This window comes from Camelus dromedarius, chromosome 13 (assembly GCF_036321535.1).
Source record: "Camelus dromedarius isolate mCamDro1 chromosome 13, mCamDro1.pat, whole genome shotgun sequence".
NCBI classification, from domain to species: domain Eukaryota; kingdom Metazoa; phylum Chordata; class Mammalia; order Artiodactyla; family Camelidae; genus Camelus; species Camelus dromedarius.
Window position 1 is genome coordinate 68,630,554 of NC_087448.1, and position 17,538 is coordinate 68,648,091.

A 17,538-nucleotide genomic window follows, 5' to 3' on the forward strand; every position below is an offset into this window, starting at 1 on the left:
GCAGGTTCATTGCTCTAAAAACCATATTTGAGTGCAGGGTGAGAGCGGTTGTCTTGTGGTCCGGAACCGCTTGCTTGCTTGGTCATTTAACCGCCAGGCACCCACCTTCCCCTGACCACTCAGGGGGCTTTTTAAACTGCCTGCTCCCCAGGCTCTGGTGTCTCTGGGGACGTCATGATTGTGTCAGGTTGTCTGGGAAGAATTTATGTAGCTGCTTCCACATGACACCCAGATAAATAAATGAGTGCTGTGTAAATAGCGCAGTGGTTTTAACAGGAAGGGGCAGGAAGTGAGGTTTCCCTGCAGGAGATGATATTTCAACTGAATGTTGAAGGGCAGGGTCTCCAGGTGGACCAGGGGCAGAAAGGGGTCCTAGGGGAGCAGCCTTGACCTGATCTCCAGTTGCATCAGGTCACACGGGGCAAACTGGCGAGTTGTCTTGTGTGGTTGGAGGGTAATTGTGTGTGAGACAGAGCCTTAAAGACGTCCTGAGACATAGAAAACAAACTCATGGTTACCAGCAGGAAGGGATAAGTCAGGAGTTCGAGATTTGCGTATACAAACTACTGTATATAAAGTGGATAAACAACAAGGTCCTACTGCACAGCACAGGGAACTACACTCAGTACCTTGTAGTGACCTGTGATGAAAAAGAACATGAAAAGGAATCTGTGTGTGTACACGAAGCACTGAAACATGATGCTGTACGCCAGAAACTGACACAACATTGTAAACTGACTATACTTTAATTAAAAAAAGAAAGAAATTCTACCGCCAAGGAAGCCCCCCCCCCAAAACATATCAGGTGAGGTTTTGAGTGGCCCTGGGTTTGTTCTGGGCGACAGCTGGGCACGATCGGATATGGGTTCTAGTTGTCAGGCTGAGTGTGGACTGGAGATGGGAACGAGTTAGGACACTGTTGGAGCACTTATCCGAGTCCCTGGATCATGGAGCACTTCTGCAGTTCCTCCTGAGGCTGAGTGTGACAGAACGTGGCGGCCGTGGCCGTGGCTGGCGGGGCAGGAGCAGTTAGGAGTGCCTGGCATGGCGTGGCTGTGGCGAGGGTGGGGGGGTCCTCCACTAGGACACACAGGCAGTGTGCCGGGAGAGATGATTTTGAAGACGTCATTCCATGTTCTGATCCAGGAACCCTTAGTTTCCATGATTCTAAAGGCATCTGTGGCTATTGATTTGCATGTTTGTGCTGCCAACCAAGGCTTGAAATTCGCTGATGCTGGGAACACAGACATCTCCCTCCATCCCATCGTCCTCCAGGGAGAGCCAGCCTGGCCCTGCTTTCCAGCCTCCTGTCCCCTCTCCTCCCGACCCCTCCACCTCTCTGTGCAAAGGAAGTCAAACAGCATCACCAAAGCCTCATGGTCAAAAATGTTCAGAGGTGGGAGGAGGGTACAGCTCAGTGGTACAGCACGTGCTTAGCATGTACAAGGTCCTGGGTTCAATCCCCAGTCCCTCCATTAAAAAAAAAAAGTAAAAATAAACCTCATTTCCTCCCCCCAAAATTCATAAAGAAATAAATTTTTTTGAAGAAGCTTAGAGAAACAGTGGGCTTCTGGCATATTCAGCTCTAAAACATGGTTCTTGATTTTGGAGTATCTGGTTGGCCTCAACCAATAAACAATTTCAAAAGAGGAAAGTTAAGTTCATTTTTATAAAATCATGCTTTTTATTAACTTGAGAAAAGAAAGTTTGAGTAGACCTCCCTATTTTCCAGCACATTTCGGAGGTAAAACACACTTTAAGATGGAGTCGCTGTGTGCATTTCTTTTTATATGATGGTTTTCATCTGTCTCTTTCCTTTCACGAGTCCAGGTGCAAAACGACAATCCACAAGCCTTCTTTTCTCTGCCTGACTGTCAAACTCAGTGTCGTGTTGCTGTTGATTGTGAGATAGTGGGATGGTCAGGTTAAGCCCAGAAAATGAAATTCCCTGGAATGATTATTACAAAGGTATGGCAGTGAACCTCAACAGCCCGAATTTTTCAGTCACTATTGAGTGTTGTTCATGCTCCCGAAGCTGGACTATCAGTATGAAGTTCAGTGTTCTCACGGCGTCAGTATTTGCATTTTTAGGCAATTACCTGTTCTGCCTGTGAAACAAGTCACAAAGGCCACAGGCTCACAAACTGTTCTCCACACATTTTGTCATCAGTTTTACACACATAAGGACAACCGGAGCATCTGACATCACCACTGCATCTCCCGGGGGACAGGACACGTTAACTGCTTGTATATTGTAAACAAATGGCCTGAACCCAAGGGACAAGGTAAAATGACTACGCACATGTAATCCCACTCCGTAAAAATCAGAATGGCTTTTGGCTGGTCATTTTTGTGTTTCATTTGCAGTTGAAATTCCAATGACCAGTAAAGAGTCTTACAACTTAAACCCTTACATTGTAAGTCGAAGCTGCAGCACTGTGGTGAGGGTTGACCCCAACATTAACAGCTACTTTTACCTGTGAAAAAACAAAGCCAGGAAGGAATAACGCAGTGGGCCAGGCTCTGCTCTCCCGTCTGTTTCTTGCTCAGGCCTGTCCAGATCCAGGCTGAGCCCCAGTCTGGGGTGTGGGAAGGGGAGGGACAGGCTGATGGTGCCTCTCTTCCCAAGATGGTCCCTGAACTAGAGACTGGTGCGCGGAGCTGAGCCAGTCTGAAGGGGCATGATTTTGGGGTGGCCGTTAGTTTCGTGGGTGGTGCTTGGCTATTTACATATTTCAGAACAAGTCAGTGACTGCCCATCCCTCCCCTCTTCCTTGGGCAGTTCTGCCCTTACAGAAGTCCCTTCTCACACTGTTGGTCCCTTAACTCGCCTGCGGGAGGCAGGAAAAGATGCGTGAAGCCCTGTAAGAGTTTGGGGGGAGGGAGGGTTAGAAAACCCGGGGGAGGGAGGTCCATGTCCCGCGCATCCCACCTCTGGTAGGACGATCGCCCAGCTCACATCCCAATAAGGACGGTAAAGGAGACGGCAGCTTTGGAGAGAGAAAGACGATTCCACCACTCGATCTAAGAATGAAGGACTAGAATGTAAATATGATTCAGGACACAAAACAGATCCAAGTTTATTTGAGTTCCACGTGTGCACAGTTAAGGGCGAGGTCCTGGCACAGAGGAGAGAGAAGGAGACAGAACAGAGACAAGAGGCTCAAAGGAGCCCGCATTTATCCTGCTGCTGTGGACGTGGGTGTCTGCAGTGCAGCCGCCAGGGCCCTGGAGGAGGACGGCCCCAGCCTTGTCCAGCTTCGGGGGTTCCCTGGGGCTCGCTGGTGCATGGCTCTGATCGCTGCCTCTGGCCTCACGTGACTTTCTTCCTCTTGTCTCTGTGTCCACGTCTGCCTCCTCTTCTGGGGACACCGGCCATCAGCTTAGGGTCCACCTCCCCAGAATGACCTCCTCTTAACTCCATTACATTTACAGACCAGGTATCGCCAAATAACACGGATTGGTACTGCGGGTGAGGACTCCCAACGTATCTCCCCAGGGGACGCAGTCCTCCCCCTGCACCTGCTGTCCACCCTGTCTGCCCTCGATAAACCCCGCTTCAGAAGGGGTGCAGGTGGGCCAGGTTAATGATTTACTCTCACTGTGGTTTCAAAAAATGTTTTGAAGTGTCTAAGCGGAGGTAGTAAGATCTATCTTGGCATTTTACTTTTGTAAAGAAAGGAATCTTGAATAGGAAGAAAAAAAATGCAGAACCTCCCTCCCCCACCCCCACCCTCACCCCCAACTAGGAAATGTACTTTAAAACTGTCTTGAGAAGCAAGGGTTAACAACGCCACTGGCAGGTGCGTTTGCAGATGCTGAGGACTTGGGTGTGAATTGGGTGGGAGCCCTGGGAGATTTGAGCTCCGGCTGCTGGACTGTGAGGAGATCGTGGATCAGGCAGACCTCCAGCCTGGCGCTTTACCTGATTATAGTATTTTTAAAGCAAGAAAAATCTCTCGGAGAGCAAGGGTGTGGTCAACTCCTTCCTCCACCAGGGCGTCTGGGGGCCGCCCCCTGTGCAGAAGCGGGGGGAGGTCCTGGCTCGTGGGAGGGGAGCGTGGTTTGTTGGTGTCAGTAGTTCCAGGGAGAGTCACGGTCAACCTGCATTCCCTGCAAGGAGCCTAGGTCGTGCTTCAGAAGCACGTCAGCCTGGCTGCAAGAAGATTCAGTCTTCAGATGTGCAGCAGAGCGCACCTTTGCTTCACAAGGAGTGTGAATTTCTGCTGGAGAAGCATCACTGTTTGCGTGTGAGCTTACACGGGAGGGGTTCCCCCTCCCTCCCTCTGTGCTTTGGCTACGAGTGAAATGGCTGTGTCAGGTTTATAGATGATGATTCGGCTAGCTAATTTCTGCAACTCCTGGGACATCTGGCACCACTCGGAAGGCGTACTTTCTCCTTTTGTGTCCCCAGGAGGGGGAGCAGTGCCCAGTGGAACCACAGCTGGTTGTCCCAAGTGCTGCCCTGTGGACACCCCTGTGGAAGGGGAGGGAGTGGCAGTCTGGCTCCCCGCCCTCCCCACACACTCCCTACCCGCCCCCATCACTTCCTGGAGTGTTTGCTCTCAGGATTTGTTGCCTAAACAACTCAGATATCTGAGTTTCCTTTTTTTTTTCTTTTTTGGCATCTGTGAGGAAAGCAAGCTGCACGTTGCATAAGAAAATCACACACAAAACCTGCAGGTGGATTTGTAAGCAGTCAGACAATTTATTGCCTGCGATCTTGTTGTACTTCTGTTTTTCTAGTGTTTTATTTCTGAACCTTTTCATCCCAGGATAATACAAGTGGGTTTATTCTTATTGTGTGCTTAAGTTGTCTATGCTGTTTGATTTGGTGATTTAAACTATCCACCATAATAACCTGTTTCTCATATGTATGTGATGCAAAAAACAATATTAACTTTTCCATGATTTCACTCATATTTTCCCCCTGTTGTCAGAGGAAAAACTTTTCACACAGCCTCTTATATTCCTTTCAGAATGTGTGTGAATTAAACCAACAAAAGGGAGATGAATGAGAGAAAAGACAGGGTTTTATTCCTGTCTATAAGTGGGAGTTCACAGAAAAGAGTGACTCCAGGAAGTGGTTAGCCCTGGGGGCTTACAGAGCGCCCGTTGGGGAAGGCAGAGTAGAAAGGCACTTACGGGAAAAGAAGTGACTTTTAGGGAAGCGGGGAGACCGGAGAGTGTGGGGCCTGTGTCTGTTGAGGTGAGGGTTTCTCCTCTAGGGATGAGGCAGCCTTCCCTGGTTGGAAGAAATAGCCTTGTCCCAGGGGAGGGGACCTAGGACAGCCGAGTTCTGCTTTCAGGCAGAAGAAAGCCTAAGAAAGCCTGTCCTTAAATGCCTTCAGCTCCGAGTGGCGTTCATCCCGTCGGCGGTGAGTTCTGGACCCCGTCGGTGCTGACTTGAATTAAAGACAGCGGTCCAGGCCCTAAGCCTCGGTGGACAGCACGGGGCGGAGGCTGCTGGAGCCCACTGCCTTGAGCAGGGCTGACTAGGTGTGCGGGGACGGCGTGGGTCAGCGAGATCGGAGGTTACAGAGCCCACGTTTGGTGTCTCTGTTGCTGTTCGTCAGCTGCGTGGCCCTGGGCAAGTCACGTCACTTCCCTGGGTCTCAGGTGGGAAATACAGGACCTGCATTTCTGGTCTCAGGTGCCACTGACTGGTGAGAGGGGTCACCCCGTGGGCCAGTCCTGAGGGTGGAGCTGCGGGGGGGACATCAGCCACTCTGCCTGCCCTGTAGTCACATGACTTGCCTGGTTCTCCCAGCCCTCCCTGGGCTGGTTCTGTTCTATTTTCGTTTTGTTGTTACACAGTGTCTGGGGTGGGGGAATGGAAGGCCCAGAGCTCACGGTGACTGGCTCCGGCAAGCTTCTGCTCCACCCTTCCACCCCTCCAGTCCCGCCCAGGGAGCCCGAAACCGCCCCGTCTGAGCCCAGACTTAGACAGTCGGCCGAGATGGAGCTTCTCCCCCTACAGGGGCTGGAGTCTGGGGTGCTTATTCTCAGGCACAGCTTGCTGAGAGCGATGGATCACCCGGGGCTGACAGGATGTGCTGACCCACCACTGGGCCTCCCCTCCTCCCCGCACGCAGAATCCCCCGGGGGCCAGGGCAGAACCAAGCCTGCAGACATTGGGAACCTTGCCTGGGGTCACGGAACCAGCTGGGGGCCTGCCTGACAGGACAGAAGTTGGCCCATTTCCAAACCTAAGAGTTTGTTTTGTTGATGTTAGTTTTTTCTAGTACATTGCATTGCCTCTGAAAAAGTTACTGGAAAAATTAGAAAGTACTGCCAAATTTAGGGTTGTAGGCTCTCCAGCTGTAGGACTGTCTAGTCTGGAATCTCAGGTCCTGGAAGGTTAGTTGTGACTAGTCCAAGCACACACAGCTAGTTAGGAGCCTGATCTAGTCCTTGAAGCCTAGCTCAGTGCTCCTCCCCGCCCTCAATGAGACTTAGGTCCCTGATTGTCACGCAGGGCGGTCCAGACTTTTTTTTTTTAATTTATTTTTTATTTTTTGTTGAAGTAGAGTTGATTTACAGTGTTGTGTTAGTTTCTGGTGTGCAACATAGTGATTCAGTTATACACACGTATATATTCTTTTTCGTTATAGTTATTATAAGCTATTGAATGTAGTTTCCTGTGCTCTGCAGAAGGACCTTGTTGTTTATCTATTTTATATACAATAGTTTGTATCTGCAAATCCTAAACCCCTAATTTATCCCTCTCCACCTGCCTCTCTCCTGTGGTAACGGTAAATTTGTTTCCTGTGTGTCTGCTTCTATTTTTTAAATTAGTTCATTTGTGTCAGTTTTTTAGATTCCACATATAAGTGATGTCATATTTGTTTTTCTCTGACTTATTTCACTTAGTATGATCATCTCTAGGTCCATCCATGTTGCTGCAAATGGCACTATTTCATTCTTTTTTATGGCTGAATAATATTCCATTACACACACCTACACACACACACACACACACACCCCCGACATCTTTGTCCAGTCCTCTGTCCATGGGCATGCAGGCCGCTTCCTTGTCTGGGCTGTTATAAACAGCGCAGAGTCGCCCAGACTTACCTGTCTTAAAGTGCCTTCTGATTGCAAACAAGGTTGAGGGAAGCCCCTGAGGTGGCGCTCCACGGCTTTGAGGGCCGGCTCTCACGCAGCCCACGACCCCCACACGGTGTTACCTGTGCTTTGGGACACACCTCCTGTAGGTAAAAGTTGTTTTTAGCAGCTCACAGTGGTGCTGATTTTCTCCATGTCTTTTCTCCTGGCTCATCCTCGGTCACCAGACATCACTGCTGAAACTGGGGTTTTGATTCAGCCTCCAGTTAAAGGCAGATTTGCTTAGTCCCGTCACGTTCGGTCTTGTCTCCAATCCGTGGGTAACGGAGGCAGGGCTGAGGGCCGGGAGGGAGTGGACGGCCTGTTCCTTTTCTGTGTCTTCCCGGGGGCCGGCCCTCACCTGACTTGTTCACATTTACAAAGGTTGTGACTGAAGAGTCCTGGAGGCGGGCCTCACCACAGGAGGAGGAGAAGACGGAGGCCCAGAGGATCAGCCGGAGGAGATGGGGCTCTGGGAGGCGGTCGAGGCCCCGACCGCTCTCCGACTACGGCCAGTCGGTCAGCCGAAGTTTGTCTATTCCTGAAGATTCGGTCGCCACCGACCCCCAGAGAGAGGACACCGAGGACGGCGACCGCCCGCCCGGCATGGCCTCCCCGGACCCTGCAGACCAGACCCCGGACGCAGGCTGCCCCCGGTGGGCCCAGAGGAGACGCCCCATCTCAGTGATTGGCGGGGTCGGCGTCTACGGGGGCAGCCAGACTGGGGACACGGAGCATCTGCTTCCCCAAGTAAGACTGGCCGCCCGCCGCCAAAGCCCACTCAGCCCCCAGCCCCCGGCCTCTTCCCCAGCTGCAGACTTAACCGACTGGCTTCCCTCTCCTCTCTCTGCCTCAACGATGACGTCTTCTGCTCGCAGCCTTTCTTCCTGGCTTTGAAACCATGCCTAAATTAGAACTAACCCACTGACACGGGGGTGCCCCTTACTAATCTGTCTTTCCTGGCATCTGGATAATGTGTGAAATGCTCTGCTGTTTGTTCTGAATCATCTGGGGAAAGTCGTGGGGCCTATTTAGTGAGCTTCCTGAAAGAAAAAGTCTTGAAAGAGAAAGTGTCACTTATCCTTACAATAGAATGATAAGAAAATAAATTGGTTTTTTAGGAGATGAGGAAATAATTTTTTTTAACACACTCTGACTCTGCATTTGAGTTGCAGCTTTCCAGCTGCCTTGACAATAGATGAAAATCTTAATATTATTCCCTTAGTATATTTTGGTAATTCAGCAAAGGCTTGTCAGTTACCCAGTGCTGCGAAGGCACAGAACAGCTAGCTAAAGGCCCTGTTCAGAAGTTCACAGAACTGGGTGGTCACAGGTTCACAGAACTGTACAGGACTCAGTGCCAGTTTCATTTTTAAAACTTGCTAGTTGATGTTATAAATAATCCATAAATTCTCTTAAAAAGGCAGTTCTGTGTTGATTTTGGATTTTGTGTTTAATTCTCCCTAGAAGCCCAGCACAGTGCTCGTTTATAGCAGACGCCCCAAAGCCTCTTGCTTAATTGGATTAAACTGAATTGAATTTTTCCGGTAAAAAACAAATTAAGTGGGAGAAGACCACGAGCTTTTTGTTGCGTTTAGATGCTCTCTACGCTAGGAAGTGATTCTAGAAGGCAGCTCTGCTCACCACGACACCGCCAGCGCTGCACAGGAAATCATTCTGAACGAAAGCAAACTAATCTGTGTTAACTTGAAACACAGTCTGGGGAAGATCTAAAGCACTTAGAAATGTCTTCACCGCAGAGCATCCAACAGGAGCATAACCCTCTGCACTGAAAGCTCATTCAGGCACCTGGGTAGGAAAATCCTCAGAGAGCCCAGGGGAACGACGAGCCAGCTTGGCCTTCGACGTAGCTGTAGGGATGGTTCATGTGGACAATCAGAAGGGCACATAGATGCTTCTAAATGTGTGGGAAACCGACTCTTTTAGACAAAGCTCCACCGTCCTGTTAGTTTAGGTGAACAGAAACCGTACCCCACAGACGCGCATCCACGCCTGTGGGTGGACGTGCGGCGGGGCCGGGAAGGACTCCCGCCGCAGCCTGTCCCCGGCCGTGGTCCTCGGCGCTGCCCCCACCCCCGGACACGTCGTCTTCGCCCTCTGCCCCCACTTCCTCAGCGTGCTTCTCCTTTTCCTGCGTCTTTTCTGACTGTCCCCTGTTGGTGTGCTGCTGACAAACGGGCTGAAGCAGGATGCTCTGAGGGTCCATCCTGGGGTTGTGTTTTAGAATCAGGTCGCACTTGACCTTGGGGTGGCCTGAGCCTGTGCCGCGACCTGGGGGAACATCTCATGCCTGCGAGCGGCTTCCAGGTGAGACGCTGAGCCCGCGGCTGGGCCGTGGGTGTGCAGAGCTCACCGGAGCTGCCACTTCCTGGCCCCTTCTCACCGCCTCTCCCTTCCTTTTGTAGCCGGCCGCCCGGCCGCCCGTGCCAGCCCACCAGGTGCCGCCCTACAAGGCGGTGTCAGCCCGCTTCCGGCCGCTGGCCTTCTCCCAGAGCACTCCCATCGGGCTGGACCGCGTGGGACGCCGGCGGCAGATGAGAGCTTCCAACAGTGAGTCTCGCAGGCCCCGCTGGAGAGGGGTGTGGAGTCCTGCTCTGGCCGTTGGCGTGCGTCTGGGCGGGGAGGGCTTGGGCAGGAGCCGCTCCTGCGGCGTGGGCTGGGCGCCCCGGCCCAGGGAGGGTGCGCTGCGGGCTCTGCGCCATCACAGGGACCCTGACCTTGAGCGGTCTGGGTCCCGCATTCCTGCAGTGCAGATCTGACCACAGGTGGACTCCGGGTGCTTGCCTTAACCCTTTCAACACTCTCCCCGGGTGTCTGAGCTTCTCTGGGGCCACCTGAACACCAGAGGCGAGTTTATCTAGTGTGATAGACACTGCCCTCCTGGTACTCCTCCAGTAAGTACTCATGCCGGGAGTTCATGGAATGACTTTTAAATTCCTGAGAGAGGACATCTCCCCGCCGCCAGCGCTCACGTCAGAGCCAGGCCGAGCTCGACCTGGCTAGGCAGAGCGCTGATCAGGTGGCGGCGCTGTCCCGTGGGCTCTGCTGTGTTACCGTCTGATCTCTTACCTCCATGCTGTGGCGGATGCTGTAACCGTCGTTCGACAGATCAGAAAGCCCAGGTGGAAACAGGTAGACTGCCCAAAGTCACTCACCCTGGAAGTGGCAGAAAGCAATCTAGATCTACAGTCAAGTAGGACATTCCCCCGCCAGGCCCATGTGTAACCCCTGAACAGCACTGACTGTTCAGAGCGATGCAGCAGACTGCCAGCTACTGGGGCTCTGGTTGCTGGGCTGACTGCCCTACCTTCAAAAAGGAGCGTCAGGCGCTGAGCGTGAGTGATGGACCGGGCATCCAGAGACCTGGGTTCTGGTCCTGCGCTGCCACACTGGCTGGTGGGCAGTCCTCCTCCACGTGCTGGTGGTGACCGAAGCCATGAGAAGGGGTGGGGTTTAAAGAGTGTGGCTTCCAGAGCCTTGAAGAAGGCTCAGTGTGTCACTTGGTGTCACTTCAGTTTTGTGGAGAGCAGGAGGGAACCCCGGGGGGTGGAGGAGAGACAACAGGTAGGGGGGAGCTCTGGTTGTCCCCCCCGTCCCCCGAAACACAGCAGGTGGAGAGGGTCACTGGTGGATTGGACTGGGACATGGTTGGGGAGCGTGTCCTGGGAGGGCTGCACACGGTGGCCAGTGGTCAGGGGTCGGTGAACAGGGAGGAAGTGTACCCCACCCCCACCCATTGTGTGGCCTGGTTTCTAACTCAGGAGGAATCCAGGCTAGACTGTGGTCAGAACCAGTGAAAGGAAAGAGGAATTGGATGGCCGCTGCCGGCCGGGCATCTCACCTCTGTGGTCCTCTCGGCTGAGCAGGCGGGCCCCCTCACCCGGGCCCTGTCCTCTCTCGCTGCCCACCCCCTGCAGGCCAGGCTTCCGTCCACGGTGGTCAGTCCTGTTCCTGTTCAGTTCTCACCCTGCTGTTTCCTCGCCAACTTACCCCATCGGTGTTGGGCTGGAGTCGCAGCTCCTGTGGAGTCTGCGGGCTGCCTGCTGCCAGCACTTCCCCGCCCGGCTCTCACACCCAGCCTGGCCCCGAGTCCCCTCCTTACCGGCACATCATTCTCTCTGCTCAGAATTCAGAGCTCGCTCCCGGCGGCCCCTCGGTGACAAACGCAGCATCCCCCTGCAGATCAGTCCTTCTGTCTCAGCCAGTCATCTGCCGCTGGTGACGCATTTTGAGAAAGTTGTTCAAAAGGAGAGAAAAGGCGACAAGAATGTCCTTCCCGGTGTTACTCGTGCTGGAGGAAGTCCAGGTAGCAGGGAAAGTGAGTCGCGGTGCTATGTGGGTGATGCTCACCAGCACGAGAACCTTCTGCAAATAGGAAGCATGGCTGCCGTGACGCTGAAGTGAGAACAAGAGCAGGATGTAAAATCACACGCGTGCTGAAGGAGTTGCTAGGGCCCCCTGCTGAGGTGTCGCACACCAGGTGCCGCGCCGGAGGCTGAGAGCAGGGGCCCCTCCTGGGGCCTGAGGGGGCCCTCTGTGGGCCTCCGTCCTGGCTGCTGGTGGCCCTTGTCTCTGCCTTTATGGTCGTGTGGCACCTGCACATCCTACTGAACCACGGCCCACCCTAACGACCTCACCTTAGCCTGACCATCTGCTAAGACCTCATTTCCAAGTAAGATACACTCACCGGTCCTGGGATGAGAATTTGAGCATCCTTTGGGGGACACAGTTCAACTCATAACTTCTCCCGTGGTGGCCGCCCTACACAGCATGTGCACGTGTGGCCGAAGGGTCAGCAAGGATGGGCAAGTGGGGAAACAGCGTAGCTGGGGGGCTGGATGCAGGTGGCGCCTCCCCAGCCCTGCCCTCAGAACATCAGCCCACGCCTGTGCTCTCTGTCGTCTGTCTTATGCGGAGTTCAGTGCTCTTTTGCTGAGAAGCAACGGAAACGAAGCCCAGCTGGCTCAAGCAGAGAGAGGACGTCTCGGTTGGATGGGTGTCAGGCGTTCCCAGGACTGACGGGCCGTCTGAGAACCTGTCTAGGAAACAGGTGGCAGTCAGGGTGGCTCCTGGGAGCAAGGCACCACGTGGAAGGGGCCAAGGAAAGCACAGTCCGTCCGTCCTTCCATCACTCCAGAGTCAGAGTCCCATGATGAGGGTGCACGTCTCCAGCTCAGGTTGTGGGCCCACGACCTGGGGGCACGGGGACAGGGAGAAGATGGGATCCTCCAGGGCTGGACCCTTGTCTTCCGTGCAAGGAGGCAGGTGCGTGGATTCCCTGTGCGCTGAGGCTGACCGCAGTGGAGGGCAAGTCACTCCCCCAGAGGAAATCCAAGTGGTGCTGGAAAGAGACCTAGACCCTGGACAGGCCCCCACTGGCTCCTTCGCTCATTCAGTCTCTGCTGAGGGTTTGCCTACCACATGCCGAGTGCCGGCTGTGTGCACAGCAAAGCCCCAGCATCACGTATGTTCTAGGGCGGGAATGAGAAATGAGCAAGTAGCTGTAAAGACGGGGGGGGGGGGGCATCAGAAAGAAAAATAAAGCAGGTGGAAGGAACTAATTTTTCAAAGATGATCATCTCAACATGATGCCCCTGTTCCGTGTCTTATTAAAACCCCCTCCCTCCTTCCCTGGAGGGAAGCAGCCCAGAGGCTTACCAGTCACTGCAAACGTCTCCAAGTCCAGGATCTCTGAGTAATTCCACCCCTTCTCCAGTCCCACTGCAATGCCTTTCCAGTGTTTACATCCAGAAGTAAATTTTAGCAGAACCCTTACCATGGTGGAAAGAGGTGAGAGGAAAGGAAATAGGAAATACGTCGATATCACGTGGACACACATATGGGACCCCGGGAGAGGGTGCTCCTCTCCTCTGCATGTGCTGTTTCTCACTCTGCTGGTCTAGTCCCCATTGTTTGCTCCCTGAGCCTTTGCCTGGTGCCCCACCTCGTGCTGGTCTTTGCCAGCCAAGCTGCTCCAAGCCTTCACTTGATGTGTCTTGAGCTGGTAGTGGTCCTGCCTGCTTAGAGTCGTCTGTCTCCTTCATCCCCCTCTTAGTCAAAAATCAGTGAATCTACAAAACAAACCAAAAAAAAAAAAAAAAAAGGAGCATCAGCTGTGAGCCAGGCACTAACTTTCTTTGACGTTTGGAATAGAGCAGAGGATAAAGCGTCACATGACGTTTATGCTCTGGCATTTGAACAGATTCAGTAGATGGTAAGTGGGCTGAGCTCAGGCACCAGTGATCGTTCTGGAGAAGATGAAGGTGGGTGATGAGGAGGAGGAGGAGCGGGAGTGGCAGCAGGTGACCTCAGGTCTCTAAGGAGGTGACACTGGAGCCGAGACTTGGAAGATGAGCAGGGGCGAAGATCTGAGGGAGGAGAGGTCCCAGCGGAAGGAATGTCAGATGCCCGGAGTTTGGCAGGAACTCGGTGTGTCTGAGGTTCAGCCTCTTGCCAGGATGTGAAGCTCAGGAGACAAGGGTGGGAGAGGATGGTGCAGCCGGCGAGCCTGGGGAGAGGCTGCATAGAAAGGGTTACTCCTAGTGAAGCAGGAGGCACTGCCAGCTGGGGACTGGTCTGCTGTGATGTGCGCTTTAGAGAGAAGGATGTTTGTGGGAGAGAGGGCAGTGGAAGGGAGGCGGGTTTGTAGGTTGTTGCATGGGTCCAGCTGAGAGGTGATGGTGGCAGTGACCACAGAAGACACCCAGGTCTTCCTTGGGTGCTTAGCCTCCCAGAGCACGAGGAGGGGGGAACGGCCTGCTCAGGTCTAACTCCAAAGGGCCGGGGCTGTGAACTCCAGTGGGAGGGCTTCTCTCTTAAGGGAATCAATTCAGTTTTGACGGAGCAGTTACTGGATGGAAAAAAAATACTTTGCCTGTGTGTTAAGTCGTCGTAAACCCCCTGTGTTTGCCCTCTTTTTTCCGGACTGATGTCTCCTGTTATGGGTGCACATCACCTAGAGTCACTGATTCCGTGCGCCTACCCACCCAGGACAGCACCGCCACATCCACACGTGTCCCCCAGCCGCCTCCTAACTCTGCTGTTCTTACCCCCGGTCGTCTGGTGTGATTCTGCCCCTCTGGGTGAAGGTGCACGAGGGGGAGGTAGTGACACCCGTGGACACTGGCCTCTCCCTGTACTGCTGTCTCTCTCTGGGGAGTCCTCGGGTAGAAGCCGTGTCATGTGAGAGCCAGGGACGGTGCAGGAGCCTTCAGCCAGATTCCAGCAGAGGTCCGATGGGTGAGGAAAACAAATCCCATCTGGAATGAGTGTCTTTTCCAGTCAGGGCAAATTGTCCACCCCTCCATTATGAAAAGGGTCCACTGTAATCCGTTTTCCACAAGTAGCCGTCCAGTCCCTTTAAGGAACCATGTCATTAACTTTGTGGAGGGGACGCCCTGTGGTTTAGCCCGGACTTGGCATCTGTTTCTGCCACCATGGCCATTTTATTTTTTTGAAACCACTGAGGAAGCATCGAGATGACCAGACAAACACTGACTTCTGCCGAGTGGGACGCGCAGCCCACGCAGTTGTTCCAACAGCCTCTTCAGCAACAGGATGCCCGTGGGACAGATGCTTTCTCTTGCTCTGAGTTTATCCTGATACTTCTGATCACACGCCTTCCCCAAAGCAGGCCACAACCCATTTGGTTCTTTCCAGATTCCTCCAAGCCACTCAGCCAAGCCATTTGTTCCCAACCATGAACCCACACGAGCAGACCCCTCTACTGAGGTCCTCTGGTTTCAGAAATTTCAGAGAGAGTATTGCTTAGGTTTTAGTGCTGGGGGCACAGTTACCAGGTAGATGGTGGGGGAACCCTTCCGGGAAGGCAGAAGGAGGAGTTGTAGTCCCAGGACACCCACCCCACGGTTACCCGGCTTCTGCTTCTTCAGGAAGTCCTGAGTCTGGGAATCTACGTGGGTCTGAGAGCTGAGTGAGGACCCTCGACTCTGTCACGGTGGTCCACGTGCCCCTTCTGCTCACCAGATGTGAAGCTGTCCTGCCCCACAAATCAGGCAGTACCTTCACAGAGGAGTCATGCCTCAGTTTTGTCCCCAGGGACCCTGTGATAATGTCAGCACGGCCAGAGATCATGTGGGTCAGACCACCCCCGGACCCCAGCTGGCCGGGCTGCCTGGGGCAGAAGCCATGCCCATTTTTCCTGGGCAGATGTCCCCCCACCCCCTGGAGGGCCTGGACCCACTGCCACAGGAGCATCTCCCACTGGCTCCCTGTGCCCAGGCAGATCAGCAGCACGCTGCTTAGAAGAGTTGCCACTTCCCTTGTCTGGTTTGGGGGACGAGGCCGGGAGGATGAGACCTAACAGACGGGTCTGCCAGACTTCACACACCTTCTTTCCCATCGCCAAGAGCTGACCTCTCAGCTGCTTTATGAGTGGGCAGAGCTGGGTCCTGGTTTACACCCAAGCCAAGTGCTGGAATGACGCCCAGCTCCCGGACTCATGTGTTAAATGCAAAATCCCCGGTGGATGCCACCGAAAGGGACAAATTTGGTTTAACCTAAATTACGTCCGGTAAACAATATAGTGTGTGAACCTTGTTTGGATTCTGATACCAACAAACCAGGTGTAAAAAGGTCATTCTGACACAAGTGGGGAAATGTTCACGTGGACTGAGTATTCAGAGACAGAATGATTAATTTTGTTCCCTGGGATAATGGTGGCACAGGTATTTTTAAGTCCTTGTTTGTGATGGCACTGACTAAATATTGGTCGCGTGATACATGTGAGATTTGCTTTAAAGCAGCCAGAGTTGTTGGGAAGGAGTGGGAAGCAACTGATAAAATATTGATACTTGTGGGTTCATCGTATAATTTCTCTGCTCTTGGGTTTACAATTTCCTAGAGTAAAAGCTTTTAAAAGTAATGAAAGTGTTTCCTCCTCCCTCCCTAGTTAAGTGCTCTCGAAATCTCCAAGTCAAGAAGTGCCCACAACTAAAATTTCTCAGATTTTCTTAGTAAATGAAGCCCTCATCCGGGTGGGTGTACGGGAGCCCCTCCCGCTCAGAGCCCCGCCCCGCCCCGCCCCCGTGCTCCGCGCTGTCCTCCCGCCGCGCGTGGGAAGGTTACGCGGAGTAACACCAGCCCTCTGCGCGGGTGTGGTGTCGGCGTCGTGGAATTCGACCGCGAATCACCGTGGCGCCTACGGGTCCTTTGACAAGTTCCGGGATGGGAGCTCCCCGCCATCGGAGCCCCGAGGCTGGACCCGGGCGGTGCGCGGGCCGAGCGCGCCTGCGTGGTGACGCCCTTCTCTTAGGGACCCGTCTTTGCTGCCTTTTGCCTTTTTCTTCTGTGATACTTTTCTGTTACGTCTCTTTCCATCGCAGCCTTTGCGCCTCATTCTCACATGCTCACTCCGGGCTCCTGCCACTCGCCCTCCCTTCACTCGTCTGTTTGGATCAGAAGTTCAACTTCATCATCCTTGAAAATTCTTACGCTCCTGTCTACTCGTGCGCCTCTTTCTACGCCTCCCAGCCGTGGAGTTCAGATGAGATTTCTCGTGTGATATAAACCGGGTGATGATCTCAAATGCCTTCCGGAGAGGAGGACACCTCATTCCTTAGCTTTCACACTTGAGGGGAATTTTGGGCCACACCCAAAGGAATGAAGCATGCCATCGAAGCAGTAGGTGTGGGTATGCCACTGAAAATGTATCTGCTTGTTCCACTTCTCAAAAGCCTTTTACTCAACCAAAAAGTATTACACTATTTTGTAATAATGCCGAACAACAGAGGAGAGAAAATGAGAAGATTAGGTACACTGATAACTAATTATAAAAAAAAATAGAGAAAATGACTTTCTGGAGAGACAAACACGATGCATTGACTTGATTAGACTCTTAATGGCTTTTAAAAATATTTCTAAATTACTCATAGTATTTCTTGATTTTTTTTTTTCCAAATCTTAATTTCTTGTGGATATAGACACTTTGCAAGCTAGGAAAAAGATCAAGTTAAACCAGTCTGTCCCTCCAGGGACAATTGCTCAGTCTTCAGCTGAATGATGTCATGATTTGAGCTGTTAACAATGGGGTTGTAAAACGAAAATAAACAAACAGAAATTTAAAAAAACCAACAATGGAGTATAAAACTCTAAACTACGCATGTACATTTTTCATTAGTAAACAGCCCAAAAATCCAGTCCTTAAAGGCATGAGGTATGTAAAGAACACCTTGTGTTACAAGGGACTGAATAACCGGAATTACGCGCGGGCCACCCTCTCTGTGACGCCATCAGAGCTGGCCGTGGCTGGTGGGGGCAGCAGCTATTTTGAAAACCCACTCTGAGGTTTTGAAAGTCCCCGGTTCTGCTGTCAGTGAGAAAGCAGGAGAAAAATACTGCGGCCGGCACCCACGCCCGCTGATCGGGGTCCAGAGAATACAGCCAGAGGTG

The 17,538-nt window shown here is 52.8% G+C and overlaps 1 protein-coding gene and 1 long non-coding RNA gene across 7 annotated transcripts in view; one reads left to right on the top strand and one right to left on the bottom strand.

Moving 5' to 3' along the window:
* The window catches only part of SPATA13 (spermatogenesis associated 13), a 225,457-nt gene that overhangs the window by 172,408 nt on the left and 35,511 nt on the right, over positions 1-17,538 (top strand). For 5 of the 6 annotated variants that reach the window (XM_064493261.1, XM_064493263.1, XM_064493262.1 and 2 more), the window contains 2 exons: positions 7,492-7,857; positions 9,534-9,678. In XM_064493261.1, the coding sequence (XP_064349331.1) occupies positions 7,492-7,857; positions 9,534-9,678 (511 nt within the window). Of the gene's footprint in view, positions 1-7,491; positions 7,858-8,588; positions 9,436-9,533; positions 9,679-17,538 lie in introns of those variants that run through there. The other variant, XM_064493266.1, reaches the window with a different exon arrangement.
* On the bottom strand, positions 9,672-12,945 carry LOC135322794 (uncharacterized). The gene is made up of 3 exons (XR_010383706.1): positions 12,787-12,945; positions 11,816-12,167; positions 9,672-11,523 (listed from the first exon to the last, which is right to left on the bottom strand). It is a non-coding gene; the product is annotated as an uncharacterized LOC135322794 (long non-coding RNA).